Source organism: Haliotis asinina, chromosome 6, assembly GCF_037392515.1.
Source record: "Haliotis asinina isolate JCU_RB_2024 chromosome 6, JCU_Hal_asi_v2, whole genome shotgun sequence".
Taxonomy (NCBI): domain Eukaryota; kingdom Metazoa; phylum Mollusca; class Gastropoda; order Lepetellida; family Haliotidae; genus Haliotis; species Haliotis asinina.
The window spans coordinates 43,228,351-43,252,254 of record NC_090285.1 but is presented as its reverse complement, the minus strand read 5'-3'; the positions used below and the strand labels follow the sequence as shown (position 1 = coordinate 43,252,254).

The window sequence follows — 23,904 nt, the reverse complement described above, 5'->3', positions numbered from 1 at the left end:
AACATACGACATATTGTGGATTACACTTTCCCAGTAAAATACACTTCTAGGCCATTTGGAGATTGAGTACTAGCACTAGAATTTGCCCTTTACTGAGAAATTATAATCAATACTATAAGATACGTGATTTTTATCACTTTCTAAATGGTATGGTATATTCATGGTTTTAGCACTGGCAGCTGTGCCAATAAACCCTTGTCAGATGGATACACAAAGTATGGGATCAAGACTACTATTTGTCACAGTGGACCACTGACTTTGTCTCCTTGCTATTATAGGTGCCTGAGAGTCTGGGTTCAAATCCCACATGGGTCGGAACCCTAAGAAGTACTTGAATCTGGTCCTTACTGAGAAATTGTAAACCAAAATGTAACAAATGTTGGCACTTTCTAAATGGCATTGTGTATTCAATATTAAAAAATATACAAAATTAAAAAACATCCGAACACAACACAAAAGAAAGGCCATGAAAAGGTTCAACTTTAAAAGACTGGTGTCAAAGGAAAATGTCTGGAATCCCATATAGGACATTGATCAAATATCATACCTTATGCAATCTTACACAATAATGGCCAAGTAACAGCTATTCATAGGATGTTTAATTGACACCACAGGGGCAGTTATCTGGAAAATCCGATTGCTGCCTTTATTAACCGTGGGTTTTCGACTGGAACCTCTTTGGACAAGAAATATATAGCCATTATCCATTCAGTGTTTAATTCACCAGACAGGATACCCTGACATGATTCATCTCAGTCAAACATTTCCCCTGTCATCTCAACAGACTCAAGATGGTAAAGTCAAATATCAACAAAGATCAAACACATTCACATACAGCGATGAAATTCTATTAATATTACAAAGAACAGCAATATCCTGTTATCAGCAGGATATGTGAAGCTTCCCTGCACTACGTCACCGACAAATGCACACAAACACAGCTCTGGGACATACACACAGGTATCGGATGGTGGACGATCATGCCGCAAGTAAACACAACTAAAGTGTTAAAAGGGTACCTTTGCTTCATCTGCCTATCATGTTGAGCAGAAAGGGTCAGGCTTCTCAGTCTGTTTATCTAATAGTCCATCTTATTGGGAATGAAAACATCACAAGTCATAAGTAGAATAAATATTACACCCTGTTGGCAAAAGCACAGACAATATGGCTAACTCTACAAATATTAGATCATTTTGTATTTGATGCAATAATTCAATTAGAGTAAAGGGAACAGTTTTGTTTGCTTGTAGATAATTGCTACATTCAGCAAAATTAAAGCTACATGTCAGCTTCTGTTTAATAACTGAGTCTGGACCAAAAATCCTGTGATCAACAGTGCACCTTTACCAAGACAGCACTGTATTACACCAACAACTACATCTAAAGTAAGATGAAGGACAAAGAAGATCGTATTTGTAATTCTTGGTTATTTCTGTTGCTGCAGTTAAGTGACACCGTAAACAGCAGAGGATGAGGTTCTACTGGGAACAGACCAGACCCGCTTGTCACAGCACGCTACTCAGGTACAACAGGTTTACCATATGTCATGTTATCCTTGGCAAGTTCTCATTGTGCAATGACTGCAATACTGCAGTTTACTGATACTGGAAGAGAGTTGGGAGTTATAAAGTTATAGCAGTAGTGTTATGCAATGTTGAAATGGGGTTTAACATCGTACTTAAGAATATTTACCTCATATGACAAAATGGATGCACGTGTATATGGGGCTGCTTGTAGTAGCCCAGACTGAAGCTGATTTTATAGTGCCAACCAGTTCTTATTTTTCCCAATAATGCTGGGCGCCAGGCAGGGACCAACAAGTACCATATTTTGATGTCTATTTTTATGAAAACGGCAGGTGACTGAACCTGTGACATTCATGGATGATGATGTATCCAACTGTCAGTATAAGTTTAGAGTAGTTTTATTGCAGGAATGGTAATTCATAACATTTTCTTCAATACATTCTTTCGTAAATCGATCTTGAAATTCTTGCTTGCTAATTAGATCTAAATATTGTGTTTTTCCATGCCTGTTTAGTGACAAAAGGGTTTAAGTTGTAAACAATCTTTAGATATTCTTCAAAACCCCATTTGATTCTTTCTAAATCATAGATGTCCTTTGCAACAAACAACATGAGGGAAAAGCCGCTGAAAAATTACTGACAACTTTCTGTAGAGAAAATGGTAGCCGTGTGCTACTAATCTTCAGCTGCTTATACATGACCTATGAATGATTTTAGGTGTGCTTCAGAGTAAGGGATAAAATATGACTACTTTCTTACAGGCAGAGGGTAGGTTTCTAGGTCACTTTAGACAAAACCAGTTATTGGTGGATGTGACCTGGGGTTTACCAGCAATGTAGCCTTCATGTCAAAGTGACAGCATTGCTTCAATGTCCCAGCAAACTCCCAGCATTTGACAGCAATATGACTTCATTGTCAAAAAAGAAGGTCTTGAAGGTAATGAAGGACATGTGAGCTTACTGTCACAGCAATGTAACAGCTACATGACCTCAATGTCATAGCAAGATCAGTGAGATATGTCCCAAGTGAAAGCAAATCATCACTGTAAGCTCTGAAGTATGATCACAGTGTAAGATCAGCTGTAAAGAGCGAAGTGACCCAGGTCGATACTGGTCAAACTCATGGGCATGAGTAGTGTATGTCAACTTACTGTACAATCAGGGAGAACCAGAGTTACAAGCCATAATAATCAGTTTCTGTCACACCAAACACAGAACTCTGCACAATGATATTGTAAAACATTTAAGTGATTGGGCCATCTGATTTTTGCCAGCAAAGTGACAAACACAAGCCATATAAAACAAGCAACACTGGTGGCAACACAGTTGGATCACACAAAATAGTCTTCAGAAGGGAAACATAGCTTCTTTTCATTATTTTTCATTTCAAGAAAGAAAACTGTTTCAGCAGACAACTTAGACTGGCAATTCTCTGGCATTCATGTTACAAATAAACTTGAGCCTGGAGATGGATTCTGTAAAGTCCCCTAGTTTCATAATGACCTCAGTAGCATTAATCAAGCAAATCAACGATCAACAACCGAGATGATAGTTTCTTCAAATAAATATACATACTTTCCTGTCGAGCAATGCAAGATGAAGTCATGAAACCTATTTCACAAAATGACCATAACGCCAACGCCTTAATGTGGACTTACAAGTTTACAGAAACCTTTGTGACAAACCTACAAACATGAGGGTCATCTGTAGTGGATGCCATTTCAAATTTTATGCAGAAGAGAATCTGTTTCTGGGGATGATTGGGTACTTTTTCAGGCATAAATGTTCTATGTTTACTTGAACTTGGTAGATGTTTCAGTGTGTGGACTCAAAGAAGTGCTAACACACTTTGAAGCATTTATAAGCAATGCTGTGTAACGGTAGGCGGTGTGATTGGAGAGGTATGGATTCTAAGACATTTGGATAATGAGGACCTCTCTCATCCAATCACAGCAACACAACAGTTTTCACTAGTAAATAATTTCACAAGTAATAAAGTTACCAATATTAAAATTTATTATATACAATAGAACTTCTAACAGTAATTACCATTTACAATTACATTTTCCAAAGTGGTATGCCAGCTAATAAATTAACTGTACAGCTACATCGATAAACAGCTAAAAAGGCAAGATTTTACAGGCGCTTCATTGAGTAGCAAGCCTCCAGCAAGTTAGGTGTAACTAACAGGTTACTCATAGTTCTTTTCCGATCAATGAAAGTGCCACTGTCCAAATCTCAAAAGTGGGTACTTTTTCTTCAACAGTAACTGAAGAATACCTAATCTTTGTGATTTTTTTTGTGATGTAAAACCTACATAAGAAACATTCTAAACACCTTCTATAACATCACACCATGGTGCCGCCCATGTCAAGACATAACAAACTTGATGTGGCATAAATCAAGAGCAAAGACGCTCAATAAATTATGACACATCAGAGGTGTACAGAAGGTTTGGCTCTGTTTTACATAATAATTCCCACACAAAGATCATGGTAAACCATATGTTGCTGTGCACTGGCATGGAACAACAGAGCATGGACAGTGTAACTGATTCCGCGGGAATTAGTATACCAATACTACGTTGTCGATAGTAAATATATGTACAGAGGGTAAATATTATAGATTATCCTGTACATTAGAGCTGGATCAACTACCCCTGAAATGTTCGTGCTGATTTACTCTTTAGCGATGGAATCTCTCCACTTGAACAAAATGTACTGACTGAGTTCAGTTTGTAGCAAATCTTCCAGCTACATCACGGCAGGGAACACTAGAAATGGGCTTCACACATTATGCCCATGTGGGGATTCAAACTCGAGTCTTTGCCGTGACGAGCCAACACTTTAACCACAAGGCTTCCCCCATCACCCCTGAACAAAGTCGATACACTCAACAATAACTTACAGTTTTTAGTTGCGGTATACTCAGTTGAAAAGACTACAGTCACACGGCATGAGTAATGTTGACTGGCATCAAACAACTAAGGAAAATTGTGTAAGACATATTTCTCTTCAGCAAAACAAGATGGTAGCCTGAGACCTGTTTCTAACAGCAATTGGTACTTATATGCTGCATCATATTGTGAGACATAAAGCCAGGAGATACAGCAGTGAACATACCTTGCTATGTGGGGTAAACAAGATGGAGTCCACAGACAGCAAAGACACAATACTCAGTATCTCCTCCCTGCAACATACAGAGGACAGTCAGTTTGTAGCCATGAATTGTATAATCTTTATTCTGGACAAGTATTCCAGAGCAAACAAAACATAATATTTCAATAAAAGAAAAACTGGAAATAAAGACAACATAATAAATTCCCATTATTTCTGAACACAGAATAGAATTTGCCAAACCTAATACTTCAAATTCCCCAAACATCTAGCCTATGAAAGTGGTCACAGTCAGTAGGAGGTTAGGCATACAATGGCAGAGGTTGGGTGAAACCAAACTTTAGAGACAGAAACTTCAGAAAAAAAAAGATCAATAAACACTTCACTTTTACATAATCCTGCAGAATAGACATTATTGCAATTTGCAGGATATGAATAATCTGACTTCAACAATAAGTGCATGGTGCACTCAGCGATATTCTAAGTCACCCCTAATTGTTAAAAATCCAATCTGAACCAAAGACAGCATGAAGAAATTGCACACTCTGGGATAATGACACATCCTGTCAAACTGATGCAGATAAAAAAAAGTGTGGCTTCCATTTGTGAGGACTCACAGATATTTGGATTTTAACTTAAACTGTTTACAGATAATGATGTTCTCTGTAATTATCCAGACAACAGTTTTAGCACAAATGGTGATAGTCTTGCTGTTTTGAATACAACATTTTACTGACATGTGTTCTCAGCTGTTTATCCAGACAGCTATATGCATTAATACTAGTAACCTTCGAGACTATTAACAGAGATAATCACTGATATTCTCTTGACAACTCTGCAGAGATAATCACTAATATTCTCCTGAAAACTACTCACAGACATAATCAGATATTTTCTTGACAACTACTCACACACATAATCACTGATATTATCCTGACAACTACTCACAAAGATGATTACAGATATTCTCCTGAAAACTACTCACAGACAGTGATATTCCTTTGCCATGAGGATGACCTTGGACAGGCGTGGTTCCAGAGGGAAGGCAGACATCTTCTTCCCAACCGGGGTCAGCTGTTCGAAGTTTGTATAACATGTCAGAGAGTCAAAGGACTGACACACTCCTTATAAAAAATTTGAGACATCACATTTAGGGTAAATTTCAAATCAGCTGTTTGAATCACAAGCTATCTCTGTCACTTGAAACCTTCCATTGATCAAACTCTAGCATTTTCTTTAACTACAGAGTTTTCAAGAACTGTCATGTTTACATGCATGATAGCTAACTTAAGAGATGGAATATACGCAATATATACACTTGAAGAATACTATGTAAACCAAGAATCATAATCTGAGCAAATCCATATTTGAATCCTTTTTCAAATTTCCTGCAATTGTAACGCAGCTAAAAGACACAAGACCTAAGGGTAAGTGAGTGAATACAGTCAGACCTCGTTTATCCAAACACTTTGTTTTTTTATTGAATTGATTGACAAACGAATCATTCAGATATCTGAATCAGGACTTAGGTGGTCGGCTACAAGTGAAAACAAAGCAACTCAGTGTCAAGCTTTTATTGTTTCTTCTCTGATTAACCTATATGCTCTGTGACAAATATTCAAGAAATAATGAATTAACTAGCAGTCAGTAAAATGTTTTAATAAGCGGTAGACATGATAGACTTTGTGTTTAGATACATCACCGACAACAGACCTTAGATTTTGATACAGGTCAAAGGTCAATGCAGTGAGTACTGTTGAAGAGCGGCAAACATCACATTTCTGGTCAATGACAACCTTGGTGCCAATCAAAGAAGTCAAATTTGCACATATTTTGCTGTTTTGTTACAGGTGTGACTGTATAGCCAGTATATTTCTGGAATCTGGTCCAAGCAAGGTACAACATGCTAGGGTGGGTCCTGGAAGGGTTTCAGCTATTGCCCATAATCCAGCTACCATGCTGCTCATTTTGGACTAGTGGTTACGTAATACAACACTCAATTTTCACTGACTGAGGGCGAGCTACTCTTCCTTGATTCCCATTGGTAATATGACATTTCAAGTACTCAGGGACGGACTGAACTAAACTTAGCATTTGCTTAAATGGCAACTGTCTACATGTGAATTGTGAAGAAACATTACCTGTATTTTGTCTTTCTTCTCAATAGCTCCCAGTAAAATAAGGTTGTCTAAGGCACAGATTATTGACTGAAAACAGTAGAAGCAAATATAGTTTACCAACGGTAGGCAACTTCATGTGTATGTGTACATGTTTAAGAATGTGTCAAACTTGTAAATTTGAAGATGGTTTTGACGTATTTGATTTGAAGCAATGACAGAATTTGTATCATTACCACAAAAGTTACCAAAACAAAGATGACTTATTTACAACAGAAAGTGAGGATACATATCATACATACTTCAGTGGATGGTTTATCCAAGAAGTCAAACTTGATAATGTCTGATATACCAAGAGCCAGCATCTGGAGCACAACACTGGACAGGTTACACCTGGAAGAGATGGTCACATGTTAAACACTGGACAGGTTACACCTGGAAGAGATTGCCACATGTTAAACACTGGACAGGTTACACCTGGAAGAGATTGCCACATGTTAAACACTGGACAGGTTACACCTGGAAAAGATTGTCAAATGTTAAACACTGGACAGGTTACACCTGGAAGAGATTGTTACATGTTAAACACTGGACAGGTTACACCTGGAAGAGATTGTTACATGTTAAACACTGGACAGGTTACACCTGGAGGAGATTGTCACATGTTAAACACTGGACAGGTTACACCTGGAAGAGATTGCCACATGTTAAACACTGGACAGGTTACACCTGGAAGAGACTGTCACATGTTAAACACTGGACAGGTTACACCTGGAAGAGATTGTCACATGTTAAACACTTGACAGGTTACACCTGGAAGAGACTGTCACATGTTAAACACTGGACAGGTTACACCTGGAAGAGATTGTCACATGTTAAAACATAGGTTACACCTGGAAGAAATTGTCACATGTTAAACACTGGACAGGTTACACCTGGAAGAGATTGCCACATGTTAAACACTGGACAGGCTACACCTGGAAGAGACTGTCACATGTTAAACACTGGACAGGTTACACCTGGAAGAGATTGTCACATGTTAAACACTTGACAGGTTACACCTGGAAGAGACTGTCACATGTTAAACACTGGACAGGTTACACCTGGAAGAGATTGTCACATGATAAACACTGGATAGGTTACACCTGGAAGAGATTGTCACATGTTAAAACATAGGTTACACCTGGAAGAAATTGTCACATGTTAAACACTGGACAGGTTACACCTGGAAGAGATTGTCACATGTTAAACACTGGACAGGTTACACCTGGAAGAGATTGCCACATGTTAAACACTGGACAGCCTACAGCTGGAAGAGACTGTCACATGTTAAACACTGGACAGGTTACACCTGGAAGAGATTGTTACATGTTAAACACTTGACAGGTTACACCTGGAGGAGATTGTTACATGTTAAACACTGGACAGGTTACACCTGGAAGAGATTGTCACATGATAAACACTGGATAGGTTACACCTGGAAGAGATTGTCACATGTTAAAACATAGGTTACACCTGGAAGAAATTGTCACATGTTAAACACTGGACAGGTTACACCTGGAAGAGATTGTCACATGTTAAACACTGGACAGGTTACACCTGGAAGAGATTGCCACATGTTAAACACTGGACAGCCTACAGCTGGAAGAGACTGTCACATGTTAAACACTGGACAGGTTACACCTGGAAGAGATTGTTACATGTTAAACACTTGACAGGTTACACCTGGAGGAGATTGTTACATGTTAAACACTGGACAGGTTACACCTGGAAGAGATTGTCACATGTTAAACACTTGACAGGTTACACTTGGAAGAGATTGTCACATGTTAAACACTGGACAGGCTACACCTGGAAGAGACTGTCACATGTTAAACACTGGACAGGTTACACCTGGAAGAGATTGTCACATGTTAAACACTGGACAGGTTACACCTGGAAGAGACTGTCACATGTTAAACACTGGACAGGTTACAGCTGGAAGAGATTGTCACATGATAAACACTGGATATGTTACACCTGGAAGAGATTGTCACATGTTAAAACATAGGTTACACCTGGAAGAAATTGTCACATGTTAAACACTGGACAGGTTACACCTGGAAGAGATTGCCACATGTTAAACACTGGACAGGCTACACCTGGAAGAGACTGTCACATGTTAAACACTGGACAGGTTACACCTGGAAGAGATTGTCACATGTTAAAAACTTGACAGGTTACACTTGGAAGAGACTGTCACATGTTAAACACTGGACAGGTTACAGCTGGAAAAGATTGTCACATGATAAACACTGGATAGGTTACACCTGGAAGAGATTGTCACATGTTAAAACATAGGTTACACCTGGAAGAAATTGTCACATGTTAAACACTGGACAGGTTACACCTGGAAGAGATTGCCACATGTTAAACACTGGACAGGTTACACCTGGAGGAGATTGTTACATGTTAAACACTGGACAGGTTACACCTGGAAGAGATTGTCACATGTTAAACACTTGACAGGTTACACTTGGAAGAGATTGTCACATGTTAAACACTGGACAGGTTACACCTGGAAGAGATTGCCACATGTAAAACACGGGACAGGTTACACCTGGAAGAGATTGTCACATGTTAAACACTGGACAGGTTACCATTGGAAGGGTTGTAACTCAGATGTCTTTGATGACATCGAGAAATCAGCAATATGATGAGCTTCATACACGTTTTCTATACAGCTAACTGAAAATCGTTTCTTCTAAGACGTCACTGCAGGGCTCTGGCGATAGAGTTACGTAAACGGTCTGTGGTTTCGTTGGCAGGCGAGATAGAAGCAGACGGCTTTTTAACAACTTTTCAGCACTTGGTATTAATTAACCACAAGGTTTTTTTCTTTAAAAAAATGGTGTTCCATTTATGACTAACCAGAAGTCTTTCATATGCAGTGGTAAAAAAGAGTACCAAAAAATTTAGTTTATTCATTCTTTAAACACTGGACAGGTTACACCTGGAAGAGATTGTCACATGATAAACACTGGACAGGTTACACCTGGAAGAGATTGCCACATGTTAAATACGGGACAGGTTACACCTGGAACAGACTGTCACATGTTAATCACTGGACATGATAGTTTGAATGTTTGTTGTTTGACACACCTGTCCATAATATTCCAGGAATAAGGGCATCAGTCAGCCAGCAATTAATTTGGGATTTGGCAATCCTCTGAACAACATCATGTAAGCAGTACACAATTGGGATACGACAACATGTCAACCAAGTCAGCAAGTCTGAGCACCCAATCCCCAAACCACCATCTACCTCTGGATCTCTGGTACTGTGTTGTCTTTCAGGGACTCGAACTGTTTTTCTGTGAAGATGCGGTAGCATGACCCAGCAGCCTCTCGACCAGCCCGGCCTGTCCGCTGTAGTGCCTGTGCTTTAGACACCCGCACCACCCTCAACAGATCCAGACCGCTGCTGGGATTGAACACTCTGGAGCAACAAGAACAAACTGTAGTCACACTTCGTACACAAAATGCAGTACATGAAACAATTGAGCCATCTGTAGCTCTATTTAACCCCAAAGTCCAATGAGTATCAACACATTCAAAGGTTATTATGTCGGTATGATACCCAGTTTGATTACTCACCGGCATTTAGTTTGCTGTGTATGTGTACATGTTATACACAGAGTTGCTGATTAAATGAATGTGTATACAATATGAACAGATTTCTTTAAAAAAAAAAAAAAAAAAAAGAACATGTTTGGTGTTTTCTTTGTATGTTGTTATGTGCTAGAGTCAGCAATTTTCCAGTGACAGTGTGGACATAAATGAATCTGTGCTTAACAACATAGTTCTTGTAGTCATTGTTAAGTTATTAGCCGGGAACAATGGCTAAATCCCTAGGCAGGACCATCAATCCACTTCGACTTCTTAAACTAGATTGAGTTACTGACGGCCATTCTGCCCTGGAATCCAAGAGGGCAAGGCTTCTCTACATCATGATACAATATTCTGATATCATCATCACAACATCGATATGTCTGTGGTCAAGAGAACACTGATCCGTACTTCTCCAAGTTATAAACTAATACAGATTTCACAGTTCGACTTACTTAGCCTTCACCATACCACAATCGATGACAAACTTCACCCCATGGATGGTGACAGATGTCTCTGCAATATTGGTGGATACAATCACTTTTCTTGACCCCTGTTAAATAAAAAAAGGTAATAATATCTGCTTCATTATCATAATTCAGCTAATAAGTACTGAGAAAACAGCCACAAGCAAGGTCTTCAAGATATCAGAGCTCTTTTCGGGAATACCTGAAACTACATGAGCTAAACTGAAAGAATGCAACATATTCAGATATTTTCGAAGACGTTATCACCTCCTGCAGTTCTGAAGAAGACAAACTGGGTATGATCCTTTCTTGCCATCCATTCAGACAGGATATGTTTATTATGCGATTATGTTTGTTTGCTGTTTATCACTGCACTAAGCAATATTCCAGCCATATGGCAGTTATCTTTAAATAACCAAGTCTGGACCAGACAATCCAGTGATCAACAGCATAAGCATCAATCCTTGCAACTTTGATTCAAACTTTGACATGTGTCAACCAGGTCAGTGAGTCTGACCACTTTATTCATTAGTCACCTCTTACTGAGCTGAAGACCTATACTAACCTGGATTTTCACAGATCTGTTGTGCTAACAGTACCAAGGAACATCCACACATTTAGATACATGCATAAAGACAAAATTAGGTCAATGAAGGGAACCCCCTTAATTTCAGTGCTTGTTTCCCCATAATTACTGCTACCTACAGTCATTTAATTACATCACAATACAACAAAATATATACACATACAAAATAAAGACAGAATGAAATCAGGGATTGTTTTGAACCATGTTCCTCACAAGAATCTAGAAATATCTCATGAAATGCAAAGGGGTACAACTCAGTAGTCCACAACATGTGGGGCACTTGAAAAAATTGCAGAAAATACATCTCTTGATTGCATTAAATAGAAGCTTACCTTTGATGTTGGCTGGAAAACCTTGAGCTGTTGAGGTGCTGGCAGCGCTGCATACAAAGGACAGACAACCAGAGGTGGGGCCTCGCCAACCATATCCCTTGAGATGTCATGTATTGACTTCACAGTAGATTCAATCTCCTCTTGACCCGTCAAGAACATCAGAACATCCTCACTATAGAGAAAAGCAAGGAATGTGTAAGGAATCTTTAACACAGAACCAGAAATCCTTAAAGAATTAAGAATATTTTTTGCGTGCCATCTCCAATCTTATGATGAGCAAACATTTGGCATTTATTCGCCAAATTAAATAATAACATTTTAAATTGGATATTAAATGGTCAGTTTGAAAAGAACCTGGACGCTATTCATTGAACATGTGAGAAGAGAATAAATTTGCAATTAAGATTGTGTCAGAAATATTTTAAAAACAAGTTTATACTTATTAAAAAAAAAAAGATTTCAGCAGAAATGTATAAAATGACGCAACAAAAAACATGAAATTCTTTAACTGATACTTTATACATATAGTATTAAATAATAATGCTTGGTGATGTTATCTCACCCTGTGGGTTGCTCCCTATGGATCTGGAAGAGTGTAACAAGGGACGTAAACAGGTAGTCACTCTGGGGCTCGCAGCAGTACAGCACCTGCCATGAATTACACATGTATTCAATGACTCCAACCTTATCCCTTCATGAAATCACTTTCTTATTTGCCAACAGTAGAATCAGATATTTTCCCTTGAATTTGAATATTTTATGTACATGATTATTAAATATGAGATTAGAAATCCAAAATCACAACTCTGGCAGGAAATGGGTGTCTTCCTTTCATGGTGATGACATTTTCTTTGGACATTAAAAATATTTTTCAAACCAAAGTACTTTTCCAACCTTTGCCTGCTTAGCATATAAGAAGAGCAGTCATTTTTCTCTTTGTTGTGCAACCCTATTTACCACATGTTTCAAAATGGAAGTGAAAAAATTGTAAACTGTTGCTAAAGAAGCTTGTGTACAATCTATACCAATAAGTTATCTGGTATTCTGTATTGTAACCCAATTAAAGCGATCTTTCAGTGCATGTTCATGAAGCACATCACATATAGGGGAGAAGCTGTTTATCTGTGCAGGAGTTCAACAATCCCATTGCCCAACACCTGGGACAAGTCAGTTTTCATTTCAGGCAATCAAATAATGGTATCTTACTTGTCCGTGGAGTACTAGACAATTTCCAATAATCATAATTTAGAGCTATCACTCTTTGAAATTTATCATTCTTCAGTAAACAGTCCAGTATAAGAATGTAACATAAAATCAGGGCAAGTGGAAAATTAGTCAGGACAGGTCACTTTCTTGAAGTCACTTGCCCTGTGGCATGTAGCTTTTAAAAAACATTTTGAACCCCTGCTGTGCGACCTCGTCCTTGTTGAGTCAGTACTGTTGTCAGTTATGGAACATATCCACTAAATGTCAATAACTACCTCTAGAAGAGTACTTGTGACCTAATACCCCTCAATTCTAAATGGTATAACAGTAAGTATCTTCACACAATACATAATGATATTACATAACTCTAGACGGCCTACAACCAAAGTGGACCATCCTGTTACTAGCCGCTCTCTTGATACACACCCATTATTCTTCAGTATAGTAAGCTGTGTAAACTCAAAAGCCATCCAACCATTTACACAAGAAAATATGTTTTGTTGTTGAAAAGAGCATAGTCAGTTCTAAACCAAGAAGACATCATTCAAAGGGCCATAACTCTTATTACTCATTTACTCATTAAACATAGATCTCACAAAATTGTTTCCACTAAATTTGAAAAACATGTTTAACATTTAGTTTAAATTTGAAAAACAGTTTCAGCAACAACAAGATCAAACTCCATGAGCAGTTTGTGATAGTATTCTTCTGATCAACATCATACAGGAAAGTTCAAGACATTTCCAGAAAAATCTTCAAGTCCTTTTGAAGGTAGAATCTATATTCAAGGACATTTAAACAGTGCAACCCAGTCTTCAATTACAAGGGAAATACAGGCTAAATATGCCTCAACCCCAGAGCATGAGATGAGACACTCTTGAGTTCTACTTGTGTACCTGGACTGGAAACTGCCGACCCTCCAAGTACAGAACAGGTGCTTGGTTGAAGTAGGCAGAGAAGTGGTCCACATCCATTGTGGCTGACATCACTATTATCTGAAAACAAAATCAATGGTGCAGCTTGGTTATCTTACAGGTGATATCTCTTGTATACAGCAAACAACCATTCTTCTCCAAAAGCAAGGAAATGATGTTTAACGCCACAGTCAGAAATATTCCATGAATGTCACAGACGAACTCATGTAATTTAATCTGCACCAGAACAGAACACTGGGAGGAAAGCATGAGCTGAGACCCATACTGTCACTGTGTCTGACTGCATAGTCCTCATGATTCGGTTCTAAGGTACAGCTGGGAATCTCAACTTGCTAACTATATGAAACAAACCTTGGGGCATTGCTATATACTGTCACCATGTCTGTGTGCCCAGTCCTCATGAGTCAGTTCTAAAGAATAGTTAGGAGAAAGCATATTCCAAAATCCAATAGACTATATCTGTGAAACTTTCGTATGAAAACAAATCTTGGGGCAGTGCTCCACACTGTAAGCATGTCTGAGTGCCCAGTCTTCATGAGATCACACAACTTTATAGATGATCAACTTCTTTATTTTAACTATAGCAACATTTCAGCATAATAGATACAGTGTGAACAGATAATTTTTGGTGTCCCAAGCAAAGATATAACTGGAACAATGCCAAAAACATAAAAGAATCAAAGACATGTACCATGCACAGTGTTTCCTAACAATACATTATAATACAGATATCAATGCCAACATAGGCATCAAACACAGCTGTATCACAAAAACCTACCTTTAATGGCTTCATCCCCTTCTTCTTTCTGTCTCTCTGAGCAGCTTTCACTACACCAAACAATACATCTGTGTGTATTGTTCTCTCGTGCGCCTCATCCAGGATCACAACAGAGTACCTGACCAGTCAAACCATTTACATACAAGAGAAGTTGAATGACAGGGATGAGAATGGAAATTTTCATTTACAGCTTAAAAGTAGTCGGGGGTCTGCGGGCCACCGGCCCCCAGCCAGGTCCAGGGCGGAGCCTAGTCGGGGGCCCAGGGGGGCGAAGCCCCCCGGAAGCTCCTGGGATTTTGGCACTTTACACACTAAATATGGCTTCTAAAATCAATATTAACACTGTATATATATTTAGACGTTTCAGAAAAATGACCCTGGGGATGTAAAAAAACATTTCTCATCCCTGGAATGAGTGAGGATGTTTTTACTCTGCATTTAGCAATATTCCAGAAATATCATGACAGGGAACATTAGAAATGGGCTTCACACGCTGTAACCACGTAGGGAATCCAATCCAAGTCTTTGGCATGTTGACTGAACACTTTAAACACTAGGCAACCCCACTGCCCATACTAGAAATGAGGGCTGTAAACATTCAGTGACATCATCATATGGTTTCTTTATATCAGTATAAACCCCTGGATATCGAGTGTAGTAAAGGTACAGTTTGGGTATAAATTACATAAATAAGAACTTAAAGACACAATATTTTCTGTCACGAAACACTTACACGGTCCATCAATCCCCAAAAGAAGTCGTTTGAAAGAGCATAAGCTCCACATTACAAGAGATACATCTGGGTACTGTTTCATTCCAAATATGCATCACTACGAAGATGAACTGTTTATCTCCAAACTGGTTACCTGTTCATGAGTGGATCCAAGATGGCCTCCCTCAGTAGCATGCCATCTGTCATGTACTTGATCTTTGTGCTATCTGTCGTCATATCATCAAACCTGACACAGTAGCCAACCTATTGGGTAAAGGGAAGACATACATCAGAGTAGGGCAGAAACAGGGCGTGTAGGGAGGCAAACGTCTCAATAGATATGACCAATCAGTTTGACCAGAGAAATACAGTGGAAATTGTCAAAACCAGCACTCATCTGGACTGCAGAGATAATCCAGTTTTAACAGCATGCCATATTGTAGAGCTAACATAAATACCTGTGATTAGTACTGAGCACACACATATTCGTTTTTATTCACTTAATAGCATAAACATGATAAATCAACACAAAAAATCAGACATTTTGGTTTGTTTTTTCTCAATGGACAATTCAAGAGCAATTTTATTGACAACTCCTTCTAAGTTCTATTTAACATCCCTTGATACATGTCAGGTTACTAATTACATATAGATGTATGCCCGTACTGAAATAATATAAACTTATCTTTGTTGACAACAATGTAGATAATTAACATGTTATGGCTGCTGCACATTCACAATCCTGTCATATTTCAACACAGAATTAACTGATGACAATACACATCTAGCTGACTCCTTACCACACACCAGATTAGAGACAGCCGTGATTACTGTATAAACACATATTCAGACAGTTCATTTCATACCAATATCTAGAATTGACAGCTACCGGATTGCAGAGCTATTAAACGATGACAAATGTACTAGCCATGGAGGGAATTGAGATTTTATGCTAGTGTTGACAACCTGCTATATTGGACAGCTGCCAGTTTTGACAGCTTCCACCGTATATCATAAACCAAATTCAAAAGGGCTGGAACAGGTGTCTGGATAACATCCATTTTTCCAAACGAAAACAATCCTTCCTTACACTCACATTTCACATTCAACACACACTGAGAATAATGAAACCACATTTCTACATTCAACAGACACTGAGACGATGATACATACCAACTTTCCTACGTCACAATTCTTCTCCTCCGCGACCCTCTGAGACACTGTGATGGCGGCCACTCGGCGAGGCTGAAGTCAGTGTACAAGTAATGCTTCTGTATAGAAAACTGTATGGCTCCATTTCTTCACTATATTATGACAAACATGGACTGATGCATAGTCTCTGAATTGATATAATTTTGACACTAACTAACACTAATCCATATAAACTGAAAAGAAGCCCCTGGGGACCACTGATTCAGAGCCTGAGGAAATGTAGACTTGCTTCATTTAAGGCTTCAGCATTGCAGAGAGGGCTTGGAGTGAGTGAGTGAGTTTAGTTTTACGCCGCACTCAGCAATATTACAGCTATATGGTGGCGGTCTGTAAATAATCGAGTCTGGACCAGACAATCCAGTGATCAACAACATGAGCATCGATCTGCACAATTGGGAACCGATGACATGTGTCAACCAAGTCAGTGAGTCTGACCACCCGATCCCGTTAGTCGCCTCTTACGACAAGCTGAGTCGCCTTTTATGGCAAGCATGGGTTGCTGAAGGCCTATTCTACCCCGGGACCTTCACGGGTCTGGAGAGGGCTTGGAAGCAAGGAAAATAATGTGGCTCAAGGACTTTGAGACACACTAGGGGCACAGTGACCTATAAGTAAAATCTGATGATTGCAGCTTCTCACTTCAGCTTCTCACTGGACACAAGAAAGTTCTCTTAGTTGACAATTATCTGTTGAGTGAAATCATCAGTGTAGTCGTAAGTATCGGGTATTGTTCGGCTCGACTTGTCAATGCAAGGTTTTATGTGGGCCACCACAGTAATCTGCCTATTCTTTTGTAAGGTTGGCATACAGTTCCTGTTCAGTGATATAAAGCTTTATGCCAGAGGTGAGAGCTTGAGCAAGAAATGTGTGAGTTTAAATTAAGTGCTAAAATATACAAAATCAAACACAGATTTCCTCAGACATTTGTTTGTTTATTGTTTAACACTGCACTCAGCAATATGCCAGCTATATGGCAATAGTTTCAAGCCTAGACTGGACAATCTTGTGATTTGTCATGAGAATAAATTGGCTCAATGGGGATATGATGACCTGTGTCAATGAAGTCAGTGAACCTGACCACCTGATCCCCACAGTCTGGTTAAGATGAAATACTATAACCTACGTCCCAGAATCTAACCAAACAGATGACGGACCAACATAGGTAATCAGGACCAATATTCTATTTGAAAAAACCCATGGGCGATGAATGTATTGATCCACCAAAGAACACCTACCTGAGTAACTGCAATGAGCTTTCCATTTTGTACACCACACTCCAGGAGATACTGCAAATATATACTGCCATTAGTGACTAGTGCTATAACAACATTTTCAAACATTATGATACTCGATGCCACAATAACAGTATCTCATTGTAAGGATATGTACTGAACTTAACATATAGACAATATCATGATATTCCAGGGACATGTCTCATATAACTGAATAAGGAGTCATTAAATATATCAGTATACACTAGGGTTCTCTAGCAAAACTTCTGCTACTTAACCCAGATACACATAACTGAGGATACTACCCATCAAAAGTGTAGTTTCACTAGTGAAAATAGTCACTTACTTCAGTCAAAAGTTCTTAATTTCAAGATTTTACAAAATATTCCATTTTGTCTGGAGGTACTGTTCCACATGAACTGACGTATTGTAAAACAAATTCATCTGCATAAAGTTTGCACTTGAAAGGTATTTAAAAGTTCTGCCCCTGAAAGGAGCACAACCACCAACTTCCGTCCAAGTCAAACCTGTTGCCATGGAAATGCCAAAATATTTAATTCAGAAATCCAACACTACCAAAAGTCATCAGTTCACAGCTGCCAGATCTATCTATGTGCCAAGTTTGGTGAAGAAATAGTGAACAGTTTTGAAGTTCTGGTTCTGAATTGAACACACCATCATATTTAGTCAAAGTCAAACTTGTTACCACAGAAAAGCAAGAAATCCAACACTACCTAAAGGCACCAGTACACACCAGATGTATCTATGTGCCAAGTTTTGTGAACAAATAGTGAACGGTACTTTTAAGTGAAAAGACAAATGTGCATGGACAGACGGATGGATGGATGGACGGAGGGCAATTTAATACCCCCTGCATAATGTGTTGTGGGGGATAATAAAATTAGGGATATTCTGTTTTGCAGGCATACCACTAGCCAATGTCAATGCATAAACAGACGAAACATTTCCATAGAAATGGAATGGTCACATTTTCCGTAATTTCTCTTCACCATGTTTCTTCTTTGGCTTCATCATTTGTATTTTATAATGACATATCACAACCAAAAATCAAGTTTTCATATATTGTATTTTAACATGTATCATATTCCAACATACTATGGAGAGCTGAATCATATCATGCATAGACAATTGAGAAATGTAACATATAGACTTCACACCAAGAGCATAATTGCAATTATATACTGTGTAATGCACTGGCATCTTGCTATCATGTTTTGAACCACATGTACTACACTGGGACCTAACTTGTTTGATACAGAGTGATGCATCATATCACAGCCACACTATCAAGTTTTGAACCACATGTATCATACTGGGACCTAACTTGTTTAATACAGAGTGATGCATCATATCACAGCCACACTATCAAGTTTTGAACCACATGTATCATACTGGGACCTAACTTGTTTGATACAGAGTGATGCATCATATCACAGCCACACTATCAAGTTTTGAACCACATGTATCATACTGGGACCTAACTTGTTTAATACAGAGTGATGCATCATATCACAGCCACACTATCAAGTTTTGAACCACATGTATCATACTGGGACCTAACTTGTTTGATACAGAGTGATGCATCATATCACAGCCACACTATCAAGTTTTGAACCACATGTATCATACTGGGACCTAACTTGTTTGATACAGAGTGATGCATCATATCACAGCCACACTAACAAGTTTTGAACCACATGTATCATACTGGGACCTAACTTGTTTGATACAGAGTGATGCATCACATCACAGTCACACTATCAAGTTTTGAACCACATGTATCATACTGGGACCTCACTTGTTTGATACAGAGTGATGCATCATATCACAGCCACACTATCAAGTTTTGAACCACATGTATCATACTGGGACCTAACTTGTTTGATACAGAGTGATGCATCATATCACAGTCACACTATCAAGTTTTGAACCACATGTATCATACTGGGACCTAACTTGTTTGATACAGAGTGATGCATCATATCACAGTCACACTATCAAGTTTTGAACCACATGTATCATACTGGGACCTCACTTGTTTGATACAGAGTGATGCATCATATCACAGTCACACTATCAAGTTTTGAACCACATGTACTACACTGGGACCTAACTTGTTTGATACAGAGTGATGCATCATATCACAGTCACACTATCAAGTTTTGAACCACATGTATCATACTGGGACCTCACTTGTTTGATACAGAGTGATGCATCATATCACAGTCACACTATCAAGTTTTGAACCACATGTACTACACTGGGACCTAACTTGTTTGATACAGAGTGATGCATCATATCACAGCCACACTATCAAGTTTTGAACCACATGTATCATACTGGGACCTAACTTGTTTGATACAGAGTGATGCATCATATCACAGCCACATTACTGAGACCTACATGGTATCTTAAACTGTGTAGTGAGATATGCAACTTATTAACCTCACTACTGAGATATATACTGATCAGCAAAAGACACGCAACTGTTTCGTCAAGTCTTTAAATAGAAGACATAAGTAAGAATGTCTACATTTATGAGATTTTATTTTTTATAAACTTGCATTTCTTCTGCTGTTCAGTATATGTTAGACAGTAACAATGCATTAGATAATAACCTTATCACCAATATATGTATCAGATTTAACCCTGACTTTTTTAGAAGTGTATTGGACAGCAACTTAACTATTGAGTGTGTACTGGTTTGATATGTTATAAATGACATGTTTATTGGATTCTAACCTGACTAGTGAGGTGTGTATGGTAATGTGTATGTCAGTCTGTATGTATGGTGTTATCATAATAACAAAGTCTACCACCACATCCCTAACTGACACAGTACAAAATCACGAAGTACCTGAGGTATTTGTGTTGTTTTGCCACTTCCTGTTTCACCGATAACTATGACACTATCATGTTTCCTCACTTCCTGTACAAGGCGGGAACGTGCAGGAAAAATTGGGAGTTTTTTTCGTTCTTCTCGTAGCTTGTTCACTTTATCTTTGAACGGGACACTCGTAACTGTCAGTGAAAAAAGGTGGGTTAGTACACTTCCTGCAATCAAACCAGAGGGTACAATACAAGAATGATGACTATGATTTGTATGTTTCATTCTGAATACTGCATCTTAAAAAATATAAAGCATGACACTACAATGCAAACTGTGATCACCTCATTCATTCTGTAGTTACCAGAACTAAATGTTTGTTGTTTCATGCTGCAGTCTGCAATAATCCAGAAATATGATGATCTGAGATCTTAAGTGAGTGAGTGTGATTGCTAGCAATATTCCAGCAATATGATGGCAGGTGACACAAGAAAGGAGCTTCACACATTGTTCCCATGTGGAGAATCAAACCCAGGTCCAGCGCAATGATCCAATGCCTTGACCACTAGGCTACCCCTTCCTTTTAGAGAACTTGTATCAAATAATCATATTTACAGTTAAACTTTCGCCTCTTGCTTGGCGGGTGTTCATCCATCATCCTCATACCTTTAAGAGGGTCTCACCTGAAAATACACATGTAAACATGAGCTGGTCCTAGCATGTCCTAGCTGGTCAGGACAAGAGAAAATACATGTGATCTCAATGAACATGATCACTAGAGGCTACACATGAAACTTCTGTAAGTCCCTCCCTGTGTTTCAATGGTGTGACATCCATTCCTCGAACTACAGATCTTGAAGCTTAGGCTTAAAGGAATGAGAGACAAAGGACAAAAACAAAATCACAAGTCAAAGTAATTTTCCATCTCAATATTCAAGCATTTTAATTTTTATTTCTGGCCTTTATGAAGCAAAAATGAGGCAAAACACAGTCCAAAACAAATTTCTTGTAAGTTTACAGTAACCACGCAAGGATTCATTTTTTGGGAGCAGGGATATTTTTTTGGTCTTTTTCTTGAAAACATATGACTGGCAGATCTGTAAAACAAGAAATAAACTTGGTCTGGTCTTTGGTTGGTGTGTTGGTGGGTCTCTCTGCAGGGATCTACATTTAGGCAGGTGAGTCAATTGCTTCAGCCCAATATTTTGGTCACATCATGGCCTGTTACCTTGATAGAGGAAGAAAGCCAGAAATTATGCAGGCTTTATGATATTAACCACTTTGGTTGTCCAGACTTGCTATGGTGCCCACAAACTAAAAGTCATATAATAATGAATCAGGGATCTGTAGCCATAAGACTCTGGAACACCAGAGACCATATAATAGAACACCAAAGGGAAGCAATTCTGCATGGGAAACATTTTGGACCCTGAAAAGACTGGGCTGCTTTTGTATATGGAGTATAGCAATCGGTTGTTAAGCAATGTAATACTTATGTCATATTAGCAAAGTTCCATGATGAAAATACAAGCTGGAACTTCAATATTATGTATCCAGCAGATGTTAAGAAAATTAGAAAACCCATTTTCAAACAGTTTTTCCCCCAACTGGCCTGCCAGGGTTATTTAGTTTATAATCATTAATAAACCTCTGGTTATGATACAGTCACACATGAAAATATTCAGCCATACATGATCTCAGTATTTATTATTGGTAACTGCCTCTCTAAGGGCTATTGTAATTGTTAAAATATTCAGCCATGTATAACCTCAGAAATTATCATCATTATTATTATGTACTGACTCTCTAATATACAGAGTTATCGATAAAATATTCTGAAACATTTTGTATCATGATTGGATAAATACACAGATCAGTTTCAGCAGGAACTATTTTCAAAATCCATTTATGTCGTGGGGCCATATTATAAACAGGGCAGTTTTGAAGTTGAGCACTGATTTATATGCAGTTTCTAGAGGTACAGATTTGAGGTAAGGTATGTCTTAAACATCCATTATTTCCCTTGTGTGTTTCTGTATTATGAATATGAATATAAGCTGTATGCTTCTCTCATGGGTAATTCAGTCAGGTGTACACCTCCCATGGGAGAAGCATACAACTTAATTACCTTACTGCCATGTTAAATGTACAGAATATGATTTGATTCTCTTCCGAAGATCTCTTTGGACTATATGAAATGTAAAAAAATGACATCTGTTTCTTGACTGGATTTTTAAAATCAGTGAAACATACTTTGACAAGCTTCGAACTGCTATAAAAATGGTTACTAATGTACAAGTTGAATGTACAAACAATTCAATGTATAAAGCAGCTAAACTAAATCAGTGAACGTCGGTAAAATAAATGCGTACATAGTGAACGCAGAAATAGCTAACTGAAGGGTTTTCAAACTTTTGTGCACTGCATGCATCATATTATGACATCAAACAATTACTAGCAATATACTGTGCTACTGTCATAGCAGGTAATATTTGTTCTTGGGGCGACATGGAAGCAAGTTAAAGCGTCATTGACCATGAAAATTAAGCATTTTACATGAATGCAAGATAAAATATGACATTAACCACTTTGGTGGTCCCGACTTGCTATGGTTCCCGCCATAAGAATACAAATCATGTATAATATCCCAAAGCGAGCTGAATTCGACGTTCTGGTGATTTCGACAATTGCATTGCTAGCATTATATCGAGGAAGTACGTGCACGATCGGAGTGCACAAACAGTTTCATCGGTTGGGCGAATGATCAGTTCCTGTCATGAGACGTTTTATTGACAATTGAAATCAAGAAATTAAGTTATGTAAAGAGCAAATAAACAACATTATTTACCCTCGATCGTTAATACCACTTCAGATGCAAAATCAATTGCCTATATAGCAAAAAAGAGCGAGCAAAATTCAACAAGATCAGTTGTCTGCAAGTGACAGGTTATGTATGAAACAGGAAGCCACGTGATCAAAACACTCTCTCGCAGTGCGGAGGGAAAAGTATGGCTCACCGTCGAAAACACATGCAAAAATACCCGGAGGTGACAAGCGACTGCAGTTTCGCTGATACGATGTAAAAACGCTATTTTTGTTGGAAACACATGAAACTTTTTTGTGAAATAGATGAATATACCTTTATCACTCAAGGTTACCAAAATCAAAGGGAGTAGTGCACTTTACCGGGC

At 38.4% G+C, this 23,904-nt stretch overlaps 1 protein-coding gene across 3 annotated transcripts in view; it reads right to left on the bottom strand.

Moving 5' to 3' along the window:
* Positions 1–23,904, bottom strand: part of LOC137286487 (ATP-dependent RNA helicase DHX33-like) — a 54,690-nt gene that overhangs the window by 29,518 nt on the left and 1,268 nt on the right. For all 3 annotated transcript variants that reach the window (XM_067818382.1, XM_067818381.1, XM_067818383.1), the window contains exons 2-16: positions 21,329–21,396; positions 20,744–20,907; positions 17,869–17,919; positions 16,595–16,666; positions 15,576–15,685; positions 14,710–14,827; positions 13,893–13,991; positions 12,353–12,438; positions 11,791–11,962; positions 10,861–10,958; positions 10,062–10,235; positions 7,060–7,150; positions 6,782–6,847; positions 5,626–5,714; positions 4,647–4,713 (exon numbers count right to left, since the gene is read on the bottom strand). In XM_067818382.1, coding sequence (XP_067674483.1) covers positions 4,647–4,713; positions 5,626–5,714; positions 6,782–6,847; positions 7,060–7,150; positions 10,062–10,235; positions 10,861–10,958; positions 11,791–11,962; positions 12,353–12,438; positions 13,893–13,991; positions 14,710–14,827; positions 15,576–15,685; positions 16,595–16,666; positions 17,869–17,919; positions 20,744–20,907; positions 21,329–21,377 — 1,506 coding nt within the window. In that variant the 5' untranslated portion in view covers positions 21,378–21,396. The remainder of the gene's footprint in view (positions 1–4,646; positions 4,714–5,625; positions 5,715–6,781; positions 6,848–7,059; positions 7,151–10,061; positions 10,236–10,860; positions 10,959–11,790; positions 11,963–12,352; positions 12,439–13,892; positions 13,992–14,709; positions 14,828–15,575; positions 15,686–16,594; positions 16,667–17,868; positions 17,920–20,743; positions 20,908–21,328; positions 21,397–23,904) is intronic.